The sequence below is a fragment of the Lagenorhynchus albirostris genome, chromosome 1 (genome assembly GCF_949774975.1).
Source record: "Lagenorhynchus albirostris chromosome 1, mLagAlb1.1, whole genome shotgun sequence".
NCBI lineage: Eukaryota > Metazoa > Chordata > Mammalia > Artiodactyla > Delphinidae > Lagenorhynchus > Lagenorhynchus albirostris.
The window spans coordinates 141,672,476-141,700,236 of NC_083095.1; the positions used below are offsets into that span (position 1 = coordinate 141,672,476).

General features: G+C 40.2%; 1 protein-coding gene across 4 annotated transcripts in view; it reads left to right on the plus strand.

Annotated features, from left to right (window-relative positions):
* Positions 1-4,366: 4,366 nt before the first annotated feature.
* CERS3 (ceramide synthase 3) overlaps positions 4,367-27,761 on the plus strand; it is a 122,698-nt gene continuing 99,303 nt past the window's right edge. For 2 of the 4 annotated variants that reach the window (XM_060155552.1, XM_060155525.1), the window contains exons 1-3: positions 4,391-4,490; positions 13,340-13,445; positions 26,405-26,578. In XM_060155552.1, coding sequence (XP_060011535.1) covers positions 26,406-26,578 — 173 coding nt within the window. In that variant the 5' untranslated portion in view covers positions 4,391-4,490; positions 13,340-13,445; position 26,405. Of the gene's footprint in view, positions 4,491-13,339; positions 13,446-26,404; positions 26,579-27,761 lie in introns of all 4 variants that reach the window. The other 2 variants (XM_060155544.1, XM_060155535.1) reach the window with 2 other exon arrangements.

Below are 27,761 nucleotides of genomic sequence, written 5' to 3' on the forward strand. Positions count from 1 at the left end.
CAAATGCCGACTTTCAATTTTGAAAAAGCCCAGTGAATTACCTTTGAGAAAGTAACTACCCGTTGTGGTAGAGAGGAAGTTACAATGGTAAATAGCTAGATAACTGAATGTACTCCCTCAGCACTGAGTGTCCACTCTGCCAAGAACTGTTTGGACTCCTGAGGACTCAGCAGTGAACAAGGCAGATAAAAGTCCCAGTCCTCATGGAGCTGCCATTCTAATGGGGAGACAGACAGTAAAACAAAGAAGTAAGAGATAGTGAGGAGTGACCAGGGGAAAAAAAGCAGGAGAGGGGATGGAGCTTTGGGAAAGGGAGGGCACTTGAGTGCAGGAGAACCCTTAGTTCTGATGATTCTCTCTTCAGTTTCCTCACTTTCTCACGAAGTAGCCTCTCAAATCACCTGTCAGGGACCCTTGCAACACTGGGCCAGGGAAAGTGTGGACCCTGGTGGTTGGGGTAAGGGAGACACAATTCAGTTCCTACAGTCTGTAATCTACTGTGGAGATTGAATCATGGAGGCAGGGGGACTATTTTATGTCAATTTTTCAATCGGTGTAGGTATTTGTGCAGACATTTCCTTGTTTCATGATATCCCATATGAGTTTTCCCATATACCTATTTAAAGAATACACGGTTTGGTAGCATTTTGAGTTAGTATTTCTATCTCTGAGCAAACCTTTGCATTTGAAAACTCTGTGAAAACGATGAGATGAAACATTACAAGAAAACAGAGTTTGTTGATAGCAAAAGCTCAGAAAATTTGACTGGTTAGGTTAAGATCGACATGGCCAAAACTGTATTCATTATGTTTCTTGGAAGGGATTTTCTCCTTTGAGGAGAAAAGCAGATCAGTTCTATTAAACTTATATTTTCTTCTCTGGAAAGTTAGATTAAGGTTCAGTGTCAAACATAACATGCAGCTTAGAATATCAGAAGTTGCCCCACTTCCCGTTCCTCCACACCCACACCACGTGCAGCTGTGTACCCTCTGCTCCTTGCTAGCAGAGCTGTGGCACCATGTCTAGTCGGCTTCCTGCTGGGGCCCACAGTCCATTTTCCTGTGTCCTGCTTCCTCTGTTTTCCTCTTCTGAGATCCTAAGTAGCCTTCCAGAATCTTGATTGGATTTACCTGAGTCCACACTGCTCTTATCCCCTGCCCCTCTTTTACTCTGTGAAATATCCTTTATATACTTTAGTAACCTTTAGTGACAAGATTGGTCTGTGTATAAAAACGCATCAGTTTTGTAATGTACCCCCTATTGCTCCCCTCGAAACTTCTCCACTCTTATCAGGCTTAATTGCCTACATTTAATTGTCAGAGGTAATATTCACTTTTTAAAAAGCAATGATCATTAAGATTTTAATAAATGATTTAATATCCATAATGTAGATTCAAATATATAAAACTGATTCAATGTCTTAACTCCTAAAGTTTTCTCATAAAATGAAACAGTTAAGTATCGCCTAGAAGTGACACCCACACATGCATCTTGCTCTATCATGCTTCCTTCAGGTTCTCTGTTTTCTGTTAGCAATGAACTGATACATTTATCATGAAGCACAAGTGAGAAAGAGAGAAAAAAAAAGAGAAAAAGAAAAGCATTACTGTAGGAGTCCTGGAAAGAACCATGTTTATATTTATTTATCTTCCTCAGAGGAACTCCCAGACATGAGGCTTACATGTCTGGGAGTTCCCCCAATTCACAGCTCCCCCAAGTCACAACTAGCAAACCTCCAGAATTCCTCTCTTCCATCCCTCTAGCTGTTGTCCCCTGTTGCATAGGTTTTTCATCTGTCTCTAAAGAAGGAGGAACTACACCTTGACCTTGACTCAAAAAATACAGCAGATGTGAAATTCTTTTAATGATAGAGAAGGTATTGAGCTATGTATAAATACTTCATATTTGATTTGAACATTGTATCTCATCAGTAGATGACATGTATTTAGTTATATAATTGACAAACAAAAAAATGTGGTCCTACAACACTCTTGGCTTGTTTAATTCTGAGAAAGGGCATCCAGAGTAGAGTTCAGGAGTATCCTCTTCCCCAGATATCTGCAAAGTGAAATTGAGTGTTTGATGCCCACAATTTAACTGTTGACAAGTGTTAACTGTTGACAAGTATTGAACAGCTCAGCACTGTGCTAAGCTCCAGGAATATAAGGATGTGTAAGGCATGTCCCAGAGGGATTCCCAGTATAGTGGGGAAGCAGATACAGAACCAGCTAAGTAGTAATAGTAGAGTGAGCATTGTAATATAGGTATAAACACAGAACAGGGAGGGCTGAAAGCTGCAGGACTTGGCAGGGGAGTCAGACTTTCATCACTCAGAGAGGGCAGAGAGCAGTCAATGGAAGGGCATGGAAGCTGCCTGTTTGCTTTGCCTGGAAGGTAGTGGGAAGAGACAAGAGAAGATTCTGGAGGAGTAGCTATCTCCTGTGCTAAGGAGACCTATAGGAAAAGGTGGCTGGTGGAGCTCTATCAGCAGGGGAAAGAGACATGATAAAGAAAAAAAACTTAATTGGGAAGATAATGTTACACAGTCCAAGCTCGTACTGCTTACTGTACAACAGGCCAATAAGCTGAGAAATGAGTTGTTGGGGTGAGGAGTAGCAACTTTATTCAGAAAGCCAGCAGACCAAGAAAATAGTGGACTAGTGTCCCAAAGAACCATCTTCCCTGAGTTAGAATTCAAGCTTCTTTTATACTGGGGGTGCATTTGGTTCTGCAGTTTCTTGGTGCCAGAATCCTTTGTCCTTGCAGAGGTCCAGTCACAATGATCCTATAAACTTCCAACAAGACAAATGTTATTCTCTGTTCTGCAACTTTTTATCTCCATGTGAATGGAAAAGTGTTATATATTTAAAGGTCAGAGCCTTGTGAATGAGCTATCCTGTATATTTCAGGCTATAGGCAACATTCTTAACTTGTAGCCAAAGCAATAGAATACAAGGTTTAAAGAAAAAGAAACAGATCCAACATGAAGTTAGATTTGTTCTTGCCTATTACAATAAGTCTGGTGGCAGTTAGAAGACAATAGACTAGAAATGGATAGTGTGAGGTAACTCTGCATAGTCTCCTGGCAAGATCTGATGAGGGTCTGAACCACAATCTGCACATTTAGTGCCCACTCTGCTGGAAGTTCACCACCTGCCAGATGAGCTTTAAATTTTATGACCACCTTAATAGAAAAAAGAAAGTCTGGGTAGAGAAAAACAGCCTAGGAGAACTGAGTGAGCAAGTGTTGAGTGAAAGGGCCTTGACCAGGCTTCCTTCTTTGAACTGAATTCATTAGAGAAATTTGAGAAACTATGGAGTTTCAAAGAACTTGAAACTGGCGTTTCCCCTTCTCCGTCTCTAGTCAGCTTTTAATTTGCTCTTAGCTATTAAGCTGATAGAAGAAAAAAGCTGTCTTTCAGCAGTTGAAGTCAGCCAATGAGAAGAGCTTCGAATCAGGCATTCAGAGGAGGCAGCACCTCCTGCCCAGACCTCCTGGGAGGCAAGGTTCAGCTTATAAGACGGACAGGAATAAACTTGTTGAAGTTTTCTTGTCAAAGCACCTTTAAATAATCCACGCCTGCAGCAGTTTCATCTTCAGGCAAGAGAAAGTGAAAATGGCCCCAAAAGGTGCAACATCTCAAATAAACACTATAAAATGAGGGACACTTGCCTTTAAAGTTGAAGTGTCTCAAGCAGACAAACAACATTTATATTGTGCTACTAATAGATTTGTCTTTCCTTGTCTGTGATGATTGTTCTTTGAGACACAAATAAAAACAAAGCGAATCGCATCCAACTATTCTAAAAAGAAAAGATGATCTGATTTTTTTTCTTTTTTTGGTCATTTTATGGTTCAAAAAAGGGTTTTCTTTTTCAATTGCTAGGAAACAGGTGGAAAAGTTGCATTTCTGAGACTGATGCTCCTTGGTAATGAGTTTTGTGGTGCAGTGCTGGTGGTAGTGATTTAGTTAGCAAAAAGCCCTGCCTGTGTTCCAGGCTTCTGGAGAGTACTACGGCTGTCAGACTAGCTCAGAGGATAGTGCAGGGCTGTCAGCAGTGTTGCAGGTCTCTTTCTGCCACATAAACCCCTTCCTTTTAATACAAACAGCAAGACTATCCTGTTCAGTAGTTGACTAATGACTGTGTGCACTGAAATGCAATGATGATGAAGCAGTTGATGCATTTGTGACTCGGTGTCCCACTGAATTCCAGTTTTCTCCTCTCCATGTGGTCAAACAGGAAACAACATTGCATCAGGAAAGAATCTGAAGGTGCCATCCAGTAGCTGTGCCTCACGTCACTGACTGCCCTCAGTCAGAAATCTTGACCTGCAACTTTAGAGGGTGGGTCTCTGAAAGAATTTCAGAGCTTACACAGAGCTGAGGTGTGTTGCTCTCTGATGAGAACAAAGCTGGCTGGAGCACTGAGAGTCTGGCTCTGTCTCTTCACAACCAAGGGGCATCTTTGTGGACTGAAGTTTCAGAAAGGTAGGCATCATCTTGTGGATGTTGTTACTATTTGAGAAACTTCAAAACCAAGTTGGCCTTGGCTCTGTGTGTGTGTGTGTGTGTGTGAGAGAGAGAGAGAGAGAGAGAGAGAGAGAGAGAGAGACAGAGAGAGAGAGAGAGAGAGAGAGAGAGGGAGAGAGAAAGATGAAAATGTTTGTTTTTGGCCTGATTGTGGGAGAGATACAGAAAAGAGAGCTTTGAAGCCATTTGCTTGATGAGTTTTACTACAGAAGTCTTTAGTAGTGGAGAGTAAATGTTGAATTCAAACTTCTAACTTGTATTACTTGCTCTTTGGCGAGTTTAAACTGATTCACTGAAGGGACAGGAAGAATTGTTCAGAGAGTGAAATCACATGAGGCTGAACGCTCAATCGGCATAGCTTGGTTTATTTGGAAAGCCTTGACTCAAGCTGAAATGCAAAGGGTGACCGAGGATCTCCAGGCAGCATAGCAAAAGCCATTTCAGAATGTCTTAAATTTGGAACAAGGCAGAATTTGCTCATCTCACAGTAAGAAGGTTTTCTAAGCTGGTTCTGTCTTAAGGGAGATAGTCTAAATGTCATGTCCAGAAGACATTAGGTGATTAATTCTAAAACTGCCAGCTTTGTGAAGAAAAACGAAACAAAAACAAAACTTTATTTTTTCTAACCCATGTTTAGTGAAGATGTTCTTTTAAGCAATTTTATTTCCTGAAAAGCCTTACACAGAGCAAAGGAAAGAAACCTTTGGGACTCACCAGATGATGAATATTAATTTATTCATTAATATATAATGTCCAAGGTCCTTCTCTACCATGAGTGAGGATTCAGACTTTAAACACCTTTCATTCCTCTCCCCTACAAACCTTTTTTAAAAAGGGGGTTTCCACTTAAAATTTCATCAGTAGGATTGCTGGACAAAGGGACAAATTCTTGAAGGGGAAAATAGGCATATGTTCATGCTGACAGTAATTGTATAGTCTTCCCATTAAAAATATTCTGTCTTTTCTAAAAGCAATCAAATTTATATAAGTCTGAAGATAATTCTGGGTTAGCAATAGTCTGCACTTATTGGGTTCTTGCTGTATGTATATGCATTTCCCATTTAATTCAGTGAGGCAAGACTCATCTTATGCAGTTTTCAGATAAGGATATTTAGGCTCAGTGAGATTTTAGCAGTATAATAGGGAAGTGAAAAAGCCAGAACTCTGTTGCCTTCCTACACACAGATATATATATACAATCATATATATATATGATTGGAGCCTTCTATTCTCCTATTGTATTCCATCAGCCCTTTACAGAGTCCTTGTCACCTGGAGGTGTTTCTGAATCCAAAATAATATGCAAATATGTTAATTTGGTGTCATAGCAAGATCAAGAGCCAATCTATAATTTGCTTCTACTCTTGGGGTGAAGGCATGATGAAGTGGACTGAACATGGGCTAGAAAGGCAGACAGACCTAGATTTGAATAGCTCCTTCCTGGTTACTAATTATGTGACCTAGGCAAGTCAGTGAAATTCTTCAAACCTCACTTTCCTTATTTATAAGCTATTTATTATAACGTCCATCACATGGCATTGTTTGTTATAAGGAATAGAGAGACAAGTTATGCAGTGTGTCATCTGCATGACTGAAAAATGGTAGGCTTTCGATAAATAGTAGTCATTTCTCCAATTATTTGTTGATGCTTTGTCATGCTAGATCCTGTTCTGGGCATGGGGGTATCAGCAGTGAACAATGGAGGCAAGAACCTGCCCTCATGGAGCTGCCTGGTGCTTGTTTATTATAACATCGTGTGATTGACTTTCTTTGAATATCACGTTGTAATTACTGAGATCCTTTATAGTGGTTACCATCCAGCTTTGACATAGCCTCTGAAACAGGGTAGTGAAAGTCCTGTGCCAAGATTCCCCTAAAGCATAGTAAAATCAGGCAAAAAGCAAGAACATCAGATACTTGTTTTACAAAAGTCAGTTTGTTGTGCTAATCATTTCAGAGTTAGAGGTCAGGAAAGATGTGTTTTTATGCACACATTCACACATACATACACACACACACACACACACACACACACACACACACAGAGTTCATCTGAGTTTTCCTGGGCTCCCAAAGCCATAGCAGAAACCTTGTTGGCAGGATGCATGTGGGAGGAGGGTCTGGCTCCAAGAACTCATGGAACAGAGTATAGTGTGGCAACCATTCATTTGCTTTGGGCCCCAGGCCATCTACTCAGGAGCCTTGGGCTTTCCAAGGCCTTCATAGTGTGAATTTAGGGATGCAATACAAAGCTTGAACTGGAGATAATATACCTTTATAAAGACAGATTCAGGACAAGAGTGATTGATTTATTTACTGGCTAAAAGCCTGGAGTTAAGTAAGCCAGTTGGCATCAGGAATGGCATTTCGGCATCTGTCCCTAACTTTGAATCCCAATGAACTGCAGATCATAGCAGAGAGATAGGAGAGGAACACAGGGAAGCTCCCTCTGGAATCAAATGCAATTGTATTCTTCCTTTTCCTGGAGACACCTGCGCACACAATACCACTGACCTTATTGGTCTTACACATCGTGAGTTTGTTTTTATTTAGCTGGTAGACCCAGAATGATTGAAGAAATCTTTGTGTCATCCCAGACAGACCAGACAATTGGCACTCTGAAAGAAGACTTTCTTAAGTGGCAGGACTTACTTTCCTAAGCCCAGTGCAACAATCAGTCTCATCATTTTATGGGCCATACTATATATTGCCTTAAGATTGTGTCTTATAGCAAGGATTTTAAATGATGAAAATATAAACTAAGTTAAAAGCCTAATTAGAATAAATTAGGGCTTAGGTATAAAAACATCAAACAGCACGTGGATGGAGAGATTAAGAACCTTTGACCTTGGGACTTCCCTGGTGGTCCAGAGGGTGAGATTCCACACTCCCAAGGCAGGGGGCCTGGGTTCAATCCCTGATTGGAGAACTAGATCCCGCATGCATGCCACAACCAAGAAGTCTGCAAGTCTCAACGAAGAGCCCGCATGCTGCAACTAAGACTCAGCACAGCCAAAATAAATAAATATTTTTTTAAAAAAGAACCTTTGACCTTATACAACACTGTAACAGCCTAAACTTTCCCCAGGAATTTCTGTGGATAGGGGACAGACATTCCATTGTAAATGGACTTCAGCAATCACTGTATTTTTGAAACAGTTAAATTATTTCCAAATTTCATTATTATCAGACCTTAAAGTCTGAGGAAGCCCATTAACAAGTAGAAGAGGGCTGTGTGAGAGGGAGTTTGACCTTGAGACACATTTCCCCTTTCCCAAGTAGGAGGATTTAAAATTTCTCAGGCAGGGAGTGTTTACATGCTGCTCAAATATAAAGTTAAAGGGTTTTGGTTCATTTAAAAAACCATTTCCTCTTTTTTTTTTTTTTGCCAACCTGGTTGCTGGAAAGTCTGTGGAGGGTATCTGTACAGCGTTCTAAGGAGTGTGAACTGAACAGACCAGAGGCCTTACGCATAGCTGGCATTCGGTTTACAGAAGTTCCAATTCAATGGAAACTTTCCTTTTTTTTTTCCCTGAATTTTATCTTCAGGAAATACCAGGAAACTAATACATTTAACCAAAATTTCCAAATTTGTCTGCTCAGTATTGGTACACACAAACACACACCACACAGACACACAGATGCACATACACACACACACGACATAGACACAGATACACACAGACATACACATACACACACTACACAGACACACACACACGTTCGTGTGCATGTGCACAATATAAAAACAAAATCAAAAGATACATACTTTTTGCATGTGTGCAGCAACGGTTTAGTTCTCCTGTCATAGATTGTGCTGCCTTCTTCCATCCTGTAGCTCTGCCTTCTGAAACATGTGACGTGTGGTCACTGGGCCTGGAGAAGGGAGAAATGGAAGCAGTTTTCTAGCTTTTTTTAAAACTGAGATATAATTGACATACTGGCTTCAGGTGTTGTTACATAATAATTAAATATTTGTATATATTGTGAAATAATCACCAAACATAATTCTCGTTAATGGGAAAACTGTAAAATTCACAGCTAATGCATATATTTAGGTTATATGAAGAGATAAAATATTACATTAAGGGACTTGAAATAATTTTTATTTATATTTCCATGTTCTTAAATGAAGTGATTAGGGAGGAAAAAGCATATGCCACAATCCATTTGTTCTTTATAGAGTACTTGTGTTCAAGAACAAGTCTTATTTCTTTTATTTATTTATTTTTTAATTTTGTTTTTTTGCGGTACGTGGGCCTCTCACTGTTGTGGCCTCTCCCGTTGCGGAGCACAGGCTCCGGACGCGCAGGCTCAGCAGCCATGGCTCACGGGCATAGCCGCTCCGCGGCATGTGGGATCTTCCCGGACCAGGGCACGAACCCGTGTCCCCTGCATCGGCAGGCGGATTCTCAACCACTGCGCCACCAGGGAAGCCCTATTTGTTTTATTTTGATTCATTTGCCAGACATACTTTAGCAAGTAGTCAATAAATACTTGTTGGTTAGATTGATCCTGACACAGGCTGAAGAATAATTATTTCAAGATTCAAGCAAAAATTCTGAGAGCATTTTCTTCAATAATGAAGATGACTTGACATCATTTAATAACTAAATTGGCTTCAATTTCTTCCCTTCAAATTTTGTTTTCTTGCTTGCCATCTGATTAAAAATGTAAAATATGCTGATGCTGAGCAAATCTCAAACTGTGCAGATGCGCAATTTTCATTTGTGATGTTCCCACAGGCTCACTGTCACTTCTGACCTTGGGTCAGCGTTACAGGGCTTATAATGAGCTCCTCCTGTTCCATTAGCTGTAACTGACTTTCCCTGACTTGTTTCCAATGGAAATACACTTTCTGTGGAATGCTGGTCTACAACCAATTGTGGAAGAGAAAACGTCAGAGCATTACTAGATGATGACTGTAAAATAATATTCAAGTTGGATTTTCCTAAGTAATTGTTTCACAGATTACACTATTGCAGTGGTTTTCAAACCTCTTTTAATGATCACTGATGGTAAATACTTTTAGATCTCAACTCAGAACACACACACACATTAACTGGAATAAAAGTTTCACAAAACAATACTTGATATGTATTGATGTTTTCTCTTCTATTCCATTCCACTCTATAAAATTTCTGGTCATGATCTACTAATTAATTTTGTAGCTGGTAGTGGTTCTCCATACTGGCTGAAAGTAAGAATCAACTAGGAAACTTTAAAAAAAATACTAAAGCCAAAGGCACAACAGACCAATAAAATGGACTAGAAATTCCAGAAATAAACCTCCACTTTACATATTGGACACATTTACTCCAATACATATTGGACCCTTGATTTATGACAGTATTGATAATATAAGGAAAGAATGACCATTTGAATATCCATATGGAAAAAAATTAACCTTGTTTCTAACCTCAAAATATATAGAGACCTAAATGTTAGTATGGATGTGACAGGTAAAATAATATAACTTCTGGATCTGTACTGTTCCATGCAGTAGAAATTGAATATCATTATTCTATTGTTCACGTTCAGAGCATCTTTTTCTTTTTGGTTAACCTTAAGACATTTATAATTAAATTTCACTGACATGAATGACACAGGGGAACTTGAATCCTCTCTTACAGCATGTGGAGCCAGCAATCTGCCCTGCGGGTCAACCCAACCCCAGTTCCACCACTTTCATCTAGGTTCACATGTGGTCCTGCTTTACAGAATCAGACTAGTCATTCATGGTAGCACTAATGGCAACTGTATGTTTTGGCAGAAAAAAATCTGAGGAAATACCCAATAAGTCTTAGTTTAGAGAAGAAGATTTTAAAAAGAAGGCTTAGAAACCCATAGACCCCAGATCAAGATCAATAGAGGAGTAGCCAGCAGATCACATGGCACATGTTGGACTTCCCCCGACCAGGGAAACGGGAGTTGGCTCTGTGCCTGACATGACACTGACCTGGTACCTTGCTTGGTACGTGTCAGCATGGTGTTTTCTCTGATTCACAACAGCTAATGGCAGAAATCAGAGACAAATGAAAATCATATAAATATATATTGGACAGAAATTTAAGGATGCCCTTTTGAAAAGAATGTATATTTGAAAAGTCTGGAAACCTAGGGAAATTTTTATTTTACAATATGTTACATTTTCGTATAATATACCCAGAATGTTTTTTCTTCCAGATACTTTTGCAGTCAAAAGATCCCTAATTTTTTATAAAATAAAATATATTTATTTATTTGGCTGTGCTGGGTCTTAGTTGCGTCACGTGGGATCTTCGTTGCAGCATTCAGGATCTAGTTCCCTGACTAGGGATTGAACCTGGGCCCCCTGCATTGGGCGCACGGAGTCTTAACCACTGGACCACCGGGGAAATCCCAAAAGATGCCTAAATTTAAAGCCATGGATTTAATCATTAATCTCCCCCAAAAGTATAATTAATAAATGAAATATTTTCTCTATGTTGCAGACTTTGCAGATACCCTATATGTCTCTCTATGTCTCTGTCTGTCTCGGTGTCTCTGTCTTTCCCCCTATCTACTTAAAATCTGGGTGTTATGCTTTTTTTTTTTCTTTAAGGGGCTTCTTGCATTAGATAGAGCTAGATAGGAATGACTAGTTCTTTTCAGTTTTGAGATCTTATGAGTTACTTACTCTTGGTGAGTAAATAACAAGAGCTAGTGGCCATGGACAGAGGGAGAGGCTGGGCTGAGAAAGGGAGATGACCCATCCCTGTTTGCTCAGAGGAGGAAACAGTGACTATCCCAGCAGGTGCCCAATTTCCTAATCTCATGCCAGCACTTCTTGCCAGGGGGAAATCTCCCCTTTTATTTATTTATTTATTTATTTATTAATGATTTCTGAGTTAAAGAAGGAAACTGTTGGGAACGTGTAATTGAGATTATTTTTCTGTACTCCTTCACTGCTTCCCTGCCCTCTGCTCTAGGTTCTCACACCCACTGCACCTCACCCTCATCTGAAGATTATGGGAATCTTTGTCATCTTGTTCTTTTCTAAGGGATGTTTCCTTCTGCAGTGGCAGCAGGAAACACTTCATAAGCATATATTTTAAATATTAAAATTGGAGGCTTTCTTCATCAGTTCTCTAATAACACCAAGTCCTTCCCTAAAAGTAACTTGCTTCCTCTTTATCAGTGAGTGAGACAGATGTTCCAGATTCCTTCTTGATCAAGGTGTGGCTCTGTACCCTTCTATAGATTTCACTCTCTTTCATAAGAGATTCCTTTGGTGACACTGCCCCTGACGACTACCGTGTTGTAAGAAATCCTGCTGACACTGAGGAAATGAATTACCCTGTCAAGGAAATGGATTATCCCTCAGAAAAGCTGCTCTGCCACCAACACTTGGTCGGGTAACCTCAATACTGATCAGGGTATTATAGGAAATTAGTGAATGACGGCTGGCTGTTATGCCACTTGGAAATCCATAGTGCCATTGATGAGGAAATGTAAATAGTGACCACAGTACCAACACTTGCAGCTTACTGGGCACTTACTATACACCGAGCGTTACAAAGTGATTTAGACACATGACCTCATTTCATCCTGACCTAGAGTTTACAAACATAAAAGTCATTATATCTGTTTTACAGATGAGGTCATATAGCTGGAAAGGGGTAGGATGGGCATTCAGATTCCCAAACATCTATTCTTGACAAGCCAATAGGCCTTGGGTTCCTACGCATCCTGTCCTGAAATTCTATCCCAGTGTGTTGTGGGGGTAAGGTCTGGGCATCCCCCCAGGTGAGTCTGATCATTGGGAAGGTTGGAACTAGGTGACTCTATGCAGGACAGCCTCTCCAGGACTTGTCTCTGGACTTTCTGTTTAGCAGAGTTTTTGCCCATTATGTGGGCTTCCTTTACTGAAAGAAGAATATGAAACCAGTTATCTTTTCCCAGTAGTGAAAGATGTGGAAATAGTGGCGGGAAGGCAGCTGTGAAGGAGCAGATGTCCCATTCCTCTCCCTTGGAGAATCTTTTTAAACTTAGCATTTAATCTTATTATTTAAACCAGCCTGACATGGGATTCTTGCCCCTACCCAATAAAGTCAGGATAATAAGATAGTATCATTACATAACACTGATTCTGTACTTTACTGTATTCAGGTAAAGTACATACATACCTAATCACTCTAATCCACAGCAGGTCTTTGCAGTAGGTAGAATTAGCACCATTTAATTCAGACGAAGATTCAGAGATTGAGTTGTCCAAGACCTAGCTATTGACAGGTCTGGCCCTTGAACGGGCTGTCTGACTCCAGGGCCAAGGTTCTTTCTTTTTCAGGTGTTTGAAAGACAGTGAGCTACTTGAGGCAGTGTATGTAGCACTGCATTCTTTTTAAAAAATTCTTAAATTGCAGGCTTGCGATTTGTATGGTGGTCTTCCTGACCTGAGGCTAAGTGAGTGGGGAGCTTCTGCAGAACCTGCCACAGTGCACAGGAGGGCTTTGCACCCAGCCAATCCTCCAGTTTCTCCAGTGGGAAAACCTGAGACAGAATCAGGGCCTGGCCTCAGGTTCCTCTGTGAGTCACTAGCAGCAGCGAGGTTCTCAACTCCCTTGCTTTTGCCTGTGGGGAGCTTCTGCAGAACCTGCCACAGTGCACAGGAGGGCTTTGCACCCAGCCAATCCTCCAGTTTCTCCAGTGGGAAAACCTGAGACAGAATCAGGGCCTGACCTCGGGTTCCTCTGTGAGTCACTAGCAGCAGCGAGGTTCTCAACTCCCTTGCTTTTGCCTGCATCAGTCCCTTGTGCCTGAGACTAATAACAATATAATTTATGAAGCAAGATGTGTGACTCACCAGGCAAGGGAGGAGAGCTTGCAAGGAAGGACGCGGCGGAGAGGAGCAACATATTTAACAGCAACTGGAAAGGAAATGCTGACATGATGGTAATTGGGTTAAAATTTCTTTACATTGCAACACCATTGCGTGGTTACCCAGCTGTTAATTTATATTTTAGACTTCTAAAGTTAACTAAAAAGGGGGGCGGGAACAGGGGGAAGAGGGGAAGGGAATTCCACCTTTGAAGGCAGAATTATCAAATCTATGTAACTTTTTCATAGATTTCTTCTCAATCATCTTGGACCCCTTTTCTTTGAACCCCAGGATTTGCATTCTTCTAAAACATATCCATTGTGTAACTTTGCTTTACACCCTTCTGATTTCAGTCTTACCTGTTTTTCTGCAACCTCCTATCCATGTTACCAGTCTAAATAAACTTCCTCAGTCACTTACCTCTCTTGTTCCTGAGCTGGCCTTTGGCAATCTTTGTCAATTAATGACCAGGACAGAGATGAACCAGAGATCCGATAAAGGTGAAGAGGCATCCAGGAGAATTACTTTTTGGTGAATACTCCCTCCTTAAATGGCTTTTTCTGCATTATCTTTATTATCTCCAGAATCTAAAGTCAGTTTATAGATAGGTCACAAGAGCCTGTCTTCCTGTTGACCAAGGAAGCACATTTTAAATTTTCAGTTACCTGTTTGTGTGTGTAAAAAGGCTGTGATAAGTTTTACGTAGGTAGCAAACTTGCCTTACTTCAAATCATCTATTACTTTTTGTATATGAAACATTAACTTAAAAAGATAGCCTCTTAAAATATATTAATGTGAAATAAATCACCTTAATAACACCTTTTAGTATGGGAAGCTGGGTGCATACTGGGAAAACAATAATTTAAAATCTTAAATATGCAGAGTTTTACTGTTCTAGCATATCAATTATTTTTTCATGTTTCTTTCTAGTTTTTGTCTTTACACACACGCTCACACACATATATGTGTATGATTAAAATAGTATATTATACGAGATCATATACTGTCATATGATCATAGTATAGATATAATTTTGAATTTTCTTTTTTAAACGTGTCATAACACTTTTCATGTTTATAAATTTTACAATTTTAGCATTAATTGATTATTATTAGAGTTAACATTTCAAAATGTACTTAAACATTCCATATTTTAAAAATCCATTATTTACTAGTACTGAAGTGTTACTTATTAACTATAGTTTAAAAAGTTTTCTTTCCAGTTTACATGTATTTCTAGGTAGGCAGGAACATTTTGGTGACTCCTAAAATTTATTATCCGATTCCAAAAGGGTAGTATCATTTACGTTGCCACCAGTAACATAGGAATGTACATTTATATGTAAATGATATATATGAGACATTTATAGCATAGTTAGCACTGAGTATTATTTTTAAATAATGTCTTCTAATTTAATAGGTGTAAATTATAGAATTTTATGACCTGGAAGTTCATTTAGTTGCTCTCTTTAGAAGGGCAACCTGGTATTTGATAGCTTGACTCCAATTTACGTTTAACAGGCATGTAATACAGTGATTTACAAATATTTACTCACTTTGTTATTTAAACAACCTCATCAGGGTGGTACAATTATTATTTCCATTTTGTAGATGGGGAAGCTGACATAAGTTAGTTGTCCAAGGGCACATAGCTAGTTAAGTGTCAGAACCCAGGCAGTCTGGCTCCAGAGTCCATGTGCTTGACGACTGTGTTATACTGGCTCCCTTAATATCTATTTAGCATTTACTGTTTGTACGCTTTCCGTATGCCAAGTTATGGGTGCTATTGTGAGTAAAACAATTTTAGCCCCTGACCTCATGGATCTGGAAGTCTGGAGAGGGAACCAGACTTTAATCAAATCAACATACATATAATTACAAATTTGATACATGTTATGAAGAAAAAGAATGGAGTGATGGTAGCATCTAACAGGAATATTTCTTTTAGCTGTAAGAGTGATGGGGGTGCAGGGGTCATGGAAAGTCTTGGTGAAGATCTTAGAGATACTTAAATTGAGACTTGAAGGATAAGGAGGAGAGAGTAGGGTGAAGATGGGTGAAAAGAGCATTCTAGGCAGAAGGAATAGTCTATGCATATGCCCTGAGGCAGGAAAGGACTTTCCCTTCTGCTCTAAGGGTCATGAAGCTGACCGGCTTGCTTGTGGGATCACAAAGTGAGGGGAAGGGGATGCACAAGTGAGCCTGGAAAAGCAGACAGGGGTCCAGTGGTCCAGGGCCATGCCACAAGCTTCTCACTCACAGAAGAGTGCACACAGGGGGAGGAAGGTGAGCGCTGCCTCCAGACACAGCTGGAGTTTGTTTTGGGCAATAAGCCTCAGGCAGAGCCATCCCCAGGTGGGGTTTCTTCTGCACACAACAGCAAATGGTGACCCTGCCTGTGCTTTTCTAGGAATTAAAACTTCACTGGCTCATTATTTGAGTTAGGAAGGGGATATTTAAGTTAGGAACCTAGATCAAGGCATATTGTGAAGTCTTATTATAGAGCCAAGAGAAACATGGCCTGAAGAGAACAGCACCAGGGGAGAGCCTTCACTTGAGGGAGAACATGACCCCGTACAGATGCCAAGTGCCTTGTTGGCATTTTAGGGGTTTATTAGTTTTGCTGGAAATTTTTCCAAAATGTGTACTAACAATGAAAGAGTATTGTTCTAGTAGAAAGTGATAGCTGGCTCATGGGGACATTAACTTATGCTTTGGAATCAGTGGAAGCAAAAAGGCAGAAGCACATCTTCCTAAAATCTCAAGTCAACTTTTACTCTATAAGCAAACTCTATATACAGTATTAGAAGGGGAAAATGAGAAGGCCCTTTCTTCTAATTTCAATTTCAGAGGCCTTTTTGATTTGCTCCATATAACTTAAGCTTTTGTTAATTAGTGTTAGAGTAAGCACATAAAGTTTGTTGGACTTTTCCATCAAGTCAATCAGGATTAGAGAATGAAGGATTGGCCAGTAGGAAGAACTCTAAAGAGTATAGGAATCACAGCTATAGGAAGCAGTCACGACCCCTGGGGCGGAGATACAGTACACAAGGAAGAGGCCTCCAGGGCTGATGTGCAGACCCTGATGAAGAGGGCACAGAGGGGTCGCTACGGAAAACCAGCAGAACTGGCTGGCTATGGAACTAGCCCTCAGAAACTTGCGGGAAATCTGCCCTCTAGGGTGCTGTTCATCGGGAGGTGTCTCGCTGGAGACACTCTGGCCACAAAACTCCCCAGGAAGGTGCTGGTGGATTCTGCTGGCTGATGGGGGCTGCTGGAGGCTTCACTGGGAGTGCACCAGAGCCAAAAGCGAAACTTCTTCCTCCTGCAGTATCTCTCCACTACTCCCTACTTGGAAAGGTCCTGGGCCAGCTGGCAAAGGAAGTAGGTAAAGGGACCAAAGGGACCAGACTTATTTCACAGAGCAGGCAAACAGGGTCAAAATCTAATGACTTACATGAAATAGAAGTTTATTTCTCTTGTACATAACAGTTCAGATATGGGTGGACCAGGGCTAATGTGCTAATTGGCTTCAAAAATTGCTCCAGTTCTGTCATCCCCATTTCCAGCTGTCAGGAAGGAAGACAGAGAGAAGCCAGGACATGCAGCTTGGTCTTTAGGGAGATTACCCAAATCAGTTCCTACTCCTGTGTCATTGACCCAGACATGGTCACGCATGGCCGCACCTAGCCGTGATAGAGGGAGGTTGGGAAATGTTGCCTCGTGTGGCAGGGTAGCCACATGCCAGGTTAAACTGGGGGTGGGGGGGTGGTGTCTGTAACTAAAAGGCAGAATCAATGGATACTTAGGACATCCCGACACCCCTCAACGGCATCTTTGAGGCAATACCATGTTTCTGCTACAGATCTTCTGAAATTTTCTTTTTCATTTCTAAATCTGTTCTGAATTTCTTTGAGGCTTTAAATTGGTATAATTGTAAAATTCAATATGAGGGAATTAAAATTGTTTTTATCTTGTTGTAAGTTAATTACTTCTTTACATAAAGTATAGGGTTTTTTTTTTCTTCTCTTCAGTTTTCTAAAGTTATAAGCCCAGGCATTTATTATATTTTTATAAACTAACTTAGTCATAATAAATATCCTTCAGAGTTAAGTTGCTCTGTCATTTGCATTGTCTTATCCATTTGAAATGGCACAACTCAAAATGCTTTCAGAATTGGAAGTTACAGCTGGCTCAGTCCTTACACTGTTCACAGGAAGCAAGTAGCTGCTCATGTTTTCTTTTGTGTTTTATCTTAAAGGCATAAACCAGTTCTTTTGGTTGAGTTAGTAGAGTTAAGGTAGACTAAAGTTAGATAAACATGTTTACCTGACCTCCTACACCAAATTTTAAAAATTGTTCTCCAGCTAACGAAAATGAAGTTGTACATAGTTATCAATAAATTAGATATAATTTCTGGCCATAGTGTCATGCCTTTATTGTTCAAAACTCCATTCCAGCCTCAGTAAACCCTCCATCAGTTCATTCAGCAAGCACTTGTATAGTGTCTACTGTGTGGCAAACTTTGGGTATACAGTAGTGTATGAGCCACGCAAAGTCCTTGCTCTTCTGGAGCTGACTTTCTCTTCACCAGAGAACCCTGGCCCCTCTGCAATCCAGCTGGTCACCCAGTCACAAAAACGCTCACCAACTCTCATATCCTCCAACCATAATAATACTCAGAAATTGTGAATACTGATTCAAGAGTGTCTCTCACTGCATTGCTCAGGAATATGCCTTTACTTCAATTTAACTTGTTTTCCTAACTTCCCATTTCTCATCACCGTCCTCTATCTGAGAGATATTTTCTGTTCTGTAGAGATACTTTCTTGTCACTCCCCTCCATCCAAGAGATATGTTCTGTAGAGTTATCTTCTAAACTGATGTGATGTTTACAGTAGGGATTAGATGGATAGTTACCAGAAGCTGTCCAAAGACTCAGCTTGACTTGGAGTTCTTACCTCAGCAATAGTTAGAGTACCACATTTTTTCAGTACTTTACAAAAATGTTGCTTCAAATAGTGATAAACTTGTAACCCAGATAATTTTATTTCTTCAAGTACTAAGGTCAGATTTAATGGTGTGTGTCTGAGAAAGTGGCTCAACAGGCTTCCTTCACCCTGATGGGTTCTGTATCCATGAGGTCAGAAAATAATGAGTCATAAAAACCTACATTCATTAGATTGTCTTCCTGCAAACTACTGGCAGCTGGAGTTGAAAATAGGGTTTAAAATTTCCACAGTATTAGTGGGAAAACACAGCTGGGCTATGATGCCACCTCCATTACTGAACTTCCCCAAAGTAAAAAGAAATAACTGCAGGTACTTTTCTTGTAAATATTTCCTATTTTTAAAAATAGCTTCAGATTCTTTTATATAAATAAAAATTGTAGTTCCTTCAGATTTTTTTTATGTTAAGTAGGAATTTCAGTACTTAGAGAATGTACGAAGGATGGGAAAAAATGGAGTTTGAGTAGCTGATGAGAAAAAAGGGACTGAGAATGGCCAAGGAGTAAATGAATACGTTTGCTTCTGAGAGAACACTAAGCAGAGACTGAAAAGTTGTCAATACGGTTGGCAATTTTCAGTTGCCAGAAAGGCCTAGAGTTCAGCCAAATGAATCAAGATGAGATATGGGCTATGAGTTTGATGTGGGAGTCAGTGAGCTTCTCAGAGTGTTCAAAAGTGACTGAGTCACAGGCAGGGCTCCTGAATGACAGATTCATTGTTGCAAATGCTCAGGATTTTTTTTTTTTTTAGAGCAGTAACTTGTGGGGTTTTAAAAACACAGGTATCTCTCCATCTCAATATTTTCTAATTCTCTTTCCATCTGAGGATTGTTTAAATATCACAATAGTTAACACAGCATACAGGTACTGTTCCACTCACTGTGTGAATGTTTGTCATTCACCAGGCATCTTTTTAAGGCTGAGTCAGGGAAGCCAGCAGCCTCTGTTACACTGAACAACCAAAAAACCCTTAAGTAGTGACTGAGTGCCACTGTCGCATTTGAAATGTAGGCGGAACAGGAGCAAAAATGGGAGAGAAAGAAAGAAAAGGGGACCAACAAGTGCCCATTGTGGGCAAGATGAGATCGAAGGCTAACCAGAGGGAGAAACTGACAGATGCTACAGGCTGCCAGTCCCTCCTCAGTTACTCAAGGGAGTTCCTGCTTCCCCATTTAAACTTTAGAAGGAAATCCTAAGAACAGGCACTTCTGCTAAATTTAAGGTTCAGACAGCTGAATTGGAGCTGTCTGTTTCTCCTGAAGGAGAGTGGGGAAAATGCTAGGTGTATCAGTCAGTGCTCTTGATTGTAAGCAATGGAATCCACCTCTTTCTTACTACCTTAAACAAAAGGCTTCACTGAAAGTGACCCACAGCACCAGGTCTGATGGACCAGACCTGGACCACAGTAGAAACCAAGAGACTAAGGTGATCAGGAAAGCCAGGAAGCTGAGAGATGACAACTGTGTTCTCAGCAGCAGCAGCCTAGGCAGAATGCCATCTGCTGCTGATGCAGCTCGTCCCGGTCTGGTCCAGATTCAAAGTCCTGAGTAAAGCCTCCCTTTTGCCAACCCCAGGCCATCCCAGGTCAACTGCTAGCAGATGGAAAATTGTCCATCTTGGCTTTCACAGTGGGAAAGGCATGGTACCAACTCTACACACATTGCTGATTTCCTCTGCTACTAGGAGGGCTGAAAGCTGGGCTACCTCTAGAACAGCACGTCCTGTACACTAGAGTCAGGGAAAGATGACTGTAAAGGATGCCAGAGGTCCTGGAACAGGCTTGTGGCCTTAAGACAGCTACTGAGAGGCTAAGAGAATGTGACTTGCTTCTTGCTACTAGAATGAAATGGCAGAAAAGAGGAGGAGAGTGCCAGTCCCAGTTCTCTCTCTGCTTAGCCCTGGATCTCGTCTTGAGAGCAAGTATGGTAGAGAGGCTGGCTGGAGGGTTAGCCTGGATGAGTAAAGCCCACTGCCCAGAGCTAGACTGTTGACCTGAACACTCTATACCGAAGTCTGTCATCTGAGAGAGCCATTTCTCCTTCAGAGGAGTTAGTCTGTTTTTACTTTTTAAAGCATGAAATTTTTATTTTCTCCCAGAAAGCCATTAACTTCAAAATCATGCTGAAGTCTGAATCTGGATATAGTCTTTCCTTCACTATTTATTTTTCTGGGTTCATGAACACAATCTTTTTTTTTTTTTTTTTTTTTTTTTTGGCTGCACCACACAGCTTGTGGGATCTTAGTTCCTTGACCAGGGAGCAAACACGCGTCCTTGGCGGTGAAAGTGCGGAGCACTAACCACTGCACTGCCTGGGAATTTCCCGTGGACACAACCTTGACTCAGGTGAATTTGGGAGGTAAAACTCAAGACCCTTAAATGAGATGATAGGAAGCTTTAGCATGAAGTTCAGGCTGAGTCATGGATTAAAAGATATAAAAGTTAAAGGAGGATGAAGCTGAGAAGGAGACTTTTATTTATTTATTTTATTAAAAAAATTTTTTTAACATCTTTATTGGAGTATAATTGATTTGCAATGGTGTGTTAGTTTCTGCTTTATAACAAAGTGAATCAGCTATACATACACATATATCCCCATATCCCCTCCCTCTTGCGTCTCCCTCCCACCCTCCCTATCCCACCCCTCTAGGTGGTCACAAAGCACCGAGCTGATCTCCCTGTACTATGTGGCTGCTTCCCACTAGCTATCTATTTTACATTTGGTAGTATATATAAGTCAGAAGGAGACTTTAACTTTTTTTATTTTAGATATAACTCACATACCATAGAATTCACCCAAAGTGTGCAATTTAATGTTTTTTTAGTATATTCACAGAGTTGTGCAACCAGCACCACATTCAATTTATGAACATTTTCATCACCCCCAAAAGAAACCCTGTACCCATTAGCAGCCACTCCCCACTTCCCCCCACACCCCCGTGTACACCCTAAGGAACTACTAAACCACTGTTTGTCTCCCTATATTTGCCTATTCTGAACATTTCACATGACCGGAATTATACAATATGTGCCTTTTCTGCCTGGCTTCTTTTACTTAGCATGTTTTCAAGAGCCATCCATGTCGTAGCATGAATCCTTTCAATTCTCTTGAGTATATACCTAGGAGTAGAATTGCTGGGTCATATGATAACTCCGTGTTTAACATTTCAAGGAACTGCGGACTATTTTCCACAGCAGCTGCACCATTTTACTTTCCCTCAAGCAATATATGAGGGTTCCAATTTCTCCACATCCTGCCAACATTGTTATCTTTTTGATTATAGCCATCTTAGTGGGTATAATGAAGGATATCTCTGGGTTTGTTTCTTATTTGCATTCCCCTCATGGTTAATGATGTTGAGCATTTTTCCATGTGCCTATTGGCCATTTGTATATCTTCTTTGATGAAATGTCTATTCAAGATCCTTTGCCCATTTTTAAATTGGGTTATTTGTCCTTTTATTATTGAGTTCTAAGTGTTCTTCATATATTCTAAATACAAGTCCCTTATCAGATATATGATTTTCAAATATTTCCTCCCATTCGATGGATTGTCTGTTTTTTTTTAACATCTTTATTGGAGTATAATTGCTTTACAATGGTGTGTTAGTTTCTGCTTTATAACAAAGTGAATGAGTTATACATATGTTCCCATATCTCTTCCCTCTAGCGTCTCCCTCCCTCCCACGCTCCCTATCCCACCCCTCTAGGTGGTCACAAAGCACCGAGCTTTGATCTCCCTGTGCTATGCGGCTGCTTCCCACTAGCTATCTATTTTACGTTTGGTAGTGTATATATGTCCACGCCACTCTCTCACTTTGTCACAGCTTACCCTTCCCCCTCCCCATATCCTCAAGTCCATTCTCTAGTAGGTCTGTGTCTTTATTCCCTTCTTGCCCCTAGGTTCTTCATGACCTTTTTTTTTTTCTTAGCTTCCATATATATGTGTTAGCATACGATATTTGTTTTTCTCTTTCTGACTTACTTCACTCTGTATGACAGACTCTAGGTCCATCCATCTCACTACAAATAACTCAATTTATTTCTTTTTATGGCTGAGTAATATTCCATTGTATATATGTGCCACATCTTCTTTATCCATTCATCTGTCGATGGACACTTAGGTTGCTTCCATGTCCTGGCTATTGTAAATAGAGCTGCAATGAACATTTTGGTACATGACTCTTTTTGAATTATGGTTTTCTCAGGGTATATGCCCAGTAGTGGGATTGCTGGGTCATATGGTAGTTCTATTTTTAGTTTTTTAAGGGACCTCCATACTGTTCTCCATAGTGGCTGTATCAATTTACATTCCCACCAACAGTGCAAGAGAGTTCCCTTTTCTCTACACTCTGTATATGGATTGTCTTTTAACTTTCTTGATGGTATCCATTGAAACACAAAATGTGTTAATTTTGATGAAGTCCGATTTATCTATTTTTTATCTTGTTGTTTGTGCTTTGAGTGTCATATGCAAGAAGGCTTTGCTTAACCCCAGGTGTTGAAGATTTACTCCTATATAATATTCTAAGAGTGTTATTATTTTAGCCCTTATATTTAGATCTGTGCTTCATTTTGAGTTAATTTTTGTATGTCCTGTGAAGAACAGATTCTTAACTCTTTTGAAGCAGCAGTAATTGATGTTTGGTGGCAGCACATGAAGAAAGAGGAAATAGTGTAGATTTTTTTTCTCAATTTGAACTACATATACCCCGGGGCCACCTTTAACTTCTGAGTTCTTTCTCTCTCCCCATATATGTTTTTGGTTGTTTGATATTAAAGTTATTAGGCTTTCAACAAATCTTTTTTCATTGCTTGCATATTATTTAGCGTGGCAACCCCTATATAACCATTGTAAGCTGTTTATTTAGTTATATTTCACACTGGACAAAATAATCTTTACTGCCTGGAGTTACATTTTAGGAGTGAGCAAACTATTTTGTATAATGATTATTATAATAGTATCAAAACTAACTCACTGCCATTGCTATTTGTTCCCTGAGTCATAGTCTATTAAATTTGGAGCTAATATAGTAATGAACATGCTAAGGCAAACTTTTAGGAAGAAATAGACCTCCCCTTGCAGGAGTAGGTCGTTCTGATGCAGTGAGGGACACAGGCACGGTACAAGGTTTGTCCGTTACAGGAGAGACTCCCGTGACCTGGGCTCATTTCTAAGATCTGTAGGAATTTTGAATTTTAGCTGTAGTCTCACTCAAAGAATTGTGCCTGCTCTTGTTCTGACCCAATCCGGCTGTGCACTTCAATGCAGATTTCCTCTCTTAATTCCCTCTTTGGTTAGTTATGTCAGATGGCCCAGGCAGCCAGGCTGGAATCCTCAGCTCCCTTGCCAAAGTGTGTTAATTCTTCCTTCCTAACAACTCTTTCATCAGTTCTCACTGTCTCCTCCCTAGTCCAAATCCAGGTCAGTCCTGGCTCAGTTGTAAGCTCCCTGAAGTCTAGGATCATCCCTTTCCTTTCTGTAGACCCAAAGACTGATAGGAAGTATTCAGTAAATATTTCCTGATGATCTTTATTCCACCATATTTGCACAATTTTGCGACTGTATTAATGCTACTTACCCTCCTCCAGGGTAGAAGTTACAGTAAAATGATTAATACATGAAAAAGAAGGCAGCCCCTCTCCTTCTCCACACAAGGCTTGCAGGTGTGGGTGTGACCAGTTTCCTGCTACTTTGCACGCACGTGTCTCTGAGCAGCAGATGAGAAATGAAATAAAGTAGGGAATATCTCACCATGGTTAGTTATTTGGTTTTGGTGTGGATTTTTCTGAAGCATATTGATGTCCACACTCTGGAATTCTTCTTCATCTGAAATCAGAAATCTGTAATGCTGATACTCAACTCTGATCCTCATCTCTGATTGAGTCTTTCCGCTCTCTTGGGTCCCACTTCCAACAGACTTGTTCTTTGGCCTCTGGTCCCTTGAGTTTTGTATTTTTTTCCCTCCTTCTCATTTCTTTCTTGGCCTCTCTTTATTCTCTACCCAGTTTAGATCTCATGTGTAATCTCATAAATGGCGTGATCAGCAGGTTCAGCTGCCTGATACCACTGCTCTCTGCAGCTTCCAATTTCTGACCATATTTAGTGCTTCAAACTCCTAATTGCTCTTCAGTCTTCCTGTGTCCTGAAATGTACTCCATATTGCTGCCAGAGAGCAGCCATGTGTGTGCCTGGCCGAGGGTTCTGGAGGCTGAAACCCAGATCTCATTCTGCTGGCAAGAAGGGCTGTGTCTGCCCAGAGGGGACACCATCCTGTAATCGACAAAAAGATACCACATGGGCTCTCAGAGGACCTGGCTGCCCAAGCAACCTTTCTAAAATATCTGATTATTTTATTCCTCTGCATAATACTCTTCCTGGGTTCCATTGGTTAAAGCCCAAGCTCCTTAGCCTGGATTGCAGACACTCTGTGACCAAGTCTGAACTGTCTCACCAGCCATTTTTTTTTTTTTAAGAAGATGTTGGGAGTAGGAGTTTATTAATTAATTTATTTATTTTTGCTGTGTTGGGTCTTCATTTCTGTGTGAGGGCTTTCTCTAGTTGTGGCAAACGGGGGCCACTCTTCATCACGGTGCGTGGGCCTCTCACTATCGTGGCCTCTCTTGTTGCGGAACACAGGCTCCAGACGCGCAGGCTCAGTAGTTATGGCTCACAGGCCTAGTTGCTCTGCGGCATGTGGTATCCTCCCAGACCAGGGCTCAAACCCGTGTCCCCTGCATTAGCAGGCAGATTCTCAACCGCTGTGCCACCAGGGAAGCCCTCACCAGCCTTTTGATGAGAGTTACTGTATGATTTATTACGCAAACTGGGACACTTATGAAAGGAAGGGGCACTATTATTAATTATGCCAGGACAATAAACCGAGACTCTGGGCACTTGTGTGTGACCCAGCATCCCACACCTTGGATTCTTAGGCTGTGGTGGAACCACACTGCTGGTGGTGTTCCATGGGCACGTGGTATTTACAAATCAAGAGGGTTTGACAGAGTTATTTTGACCACCCTGCTGTGAATCTGTGGACGTTTGACTTCTTTGTCTGATTAACTGTTAAAGGATTACATCAAAACATCCTCAAGGTCAAAATGTCAAGATTAAAATTGTCATAGCCTAAATGATGAGATTGGAGCATCTAAATGTTCTTCTATGTTTCTGGTTACTTGATCAGTGTACTTCCTCTCCTTAAAACTTCTATTCCCTCTTTCCCATTTTCCTGCCTTTCTCTGGTTTACTTCCACTTACCGTTTAAGACATCTTGAACATTGTTCAATATCATCTGCTCCAGTGGGCTTTCCCGACGCATCTTGGCTGGGCTCAGTGCTGGTCACCTTGTTCCCACAGCACCCACTACAAACCTGTTTCATTGTACCTGAAAAAAGTGTGTCAGAGTCGTCTGTCAGGCCTGCCTTGCCCACAGAATATAAGGTCCTTAAGGCAAGAACGCTGTCTTTTTAATCTTTGCATCCTCAGTGCCTAGCACAGGGCTTGACAAATAATAGAATCTCTGTAAATATTTGTTGACATGGACTAATTTGAATTCTTTATTGTAATACAAAGTTAAATATGCTTGCCCTTTATCTCCTGGAGAAGTTCTTAGGATACTAGCGAAGGTTTATACATACTTGGAACTTTCATGAGGTTGGCCTTTGGCATGTTGAAGTTGTAGAGATTATTGTTAGATTAATTTTCATATGATAGAAACATATAAGAGGAAGACACATACCCATAATATTAACACATGTTGTGCCAAGAGTGTGAACAGTGGTGTATTAAACTTCAGTTTGCCGTGCCACAGCCGAAATTCTTCTGAGAGTGTTGGCAGAGTAATTCCTGTTTAATGCAATGAAGCTCCATGGAGCCCGGTAAATAATAGTACTCCGTTCTGTTCAATAATAGTACCCTGTGTTCTAAACTCTCGGGTTTAGTTATTTTGATTAAAGGTGTCAATGTTGTCTCAATTTTAAGTATTTGTTCTATAAGTCTAATGTATTCTTTTTCCATCTCTCTAGAATGTTTCAGATGTTTAAAGAATGGTTTTGGTTGGAAAGATTCTGGCTTCCTCCAACAATAAAGTGGTCAGATCTTGAAGATCATGATGGACTCGTCTTTGTGAAACCCTCTCATTTATGTATGACCATTCCATATGCTTTTGTCTTGATAATTATCAGACATTTTTTTGAAAAGTAAGTAGTGTTTGTATGTCTTTCCTCCCCATTCCCCTTCTTTGCCCCACCTCTAGAATAAAGAATTTTGGTAAGATTCTTAAAGAATGTGTTGTTCGGAGGTCACCACTAATGGGCTACAGGTTCTTAGGGGAGTTCATGAAATTAAATGCACACTAAATATTATCTAGACTGAACAAATAAAAATTAGAAACACAATCTCCTCAAGTACATTAGTTTTACAATGAAGAAAATTGAGATCAAGAGAGGTTAAGGATCACAGAGCTTATTAGTGTCAATGACGGTACAAGAACTCAGCTTATGTTCCATGTACCATGTTGTCTGACAATGGATATGCATCCCCATGTCTTTGTTGGCAGTATTAGGAGAGTGTGACTAGGGGATGCATTATCATTTTAGAATGCCTATAAAATAGCAAAAATGGCTCATTAAAGACCAAACTTAATATTGCTTTATAGCATAGTTTACTTTAAAGGTTTATTGAAAGTTTTAATAGCAGACCTTCATTCCAAGGTATAAGGAAATCAAAGAAAAATATCAATTTGCTTTCTCAGAAAAAGTAAACTTCTTTTCTTTTTCTTAATTTAATTTAAATAGATATTACCTCCAACCTTCTATTAAAACTGTACTAGTGTTATGATAACTGAAGATAAATGTTCATCTATAATCTCTGTAGTTGTCTCTATTTCAAAAAACTGTTATTAGCACATTAATTTTTTTGGAGCAAAAACAATATTCAAATGTCAAGACTTGGATAAACTTAAGACAAAATCTGATAAAGATCATTTTGTCCAAGACTAACTGTAATGCAGATCATATGTTTATAACCATTTGCAGGGTCCTTATCTCAAGAGTTAGTTTGACCAACTCTGTTTCATGGATTGTCCAAAAGGTTTTTGTACAAATAACAGCTTCACTTGGGCCAACAATGTGCTATTGCTATTGGGAGGAAAAGAAAGCCCCTCAATACCACTAAGCTCTAGCTGAGAACATTTGAAAATGTTCTCCCTTTTTGACAGTTAATTTTACTTTTACTCACATGTTTGGATTTGTCAAAGAATGCCTAAATAAAGTAGCATTGTGCCACTGCACTTCCAAATTAGCAAATTACTCTGCTGTCCTGAAATACTTGCTTTTCTTGCAGTGTCTGGTGATCTTTGAACTTGTCATCCAGGTCCTCTAC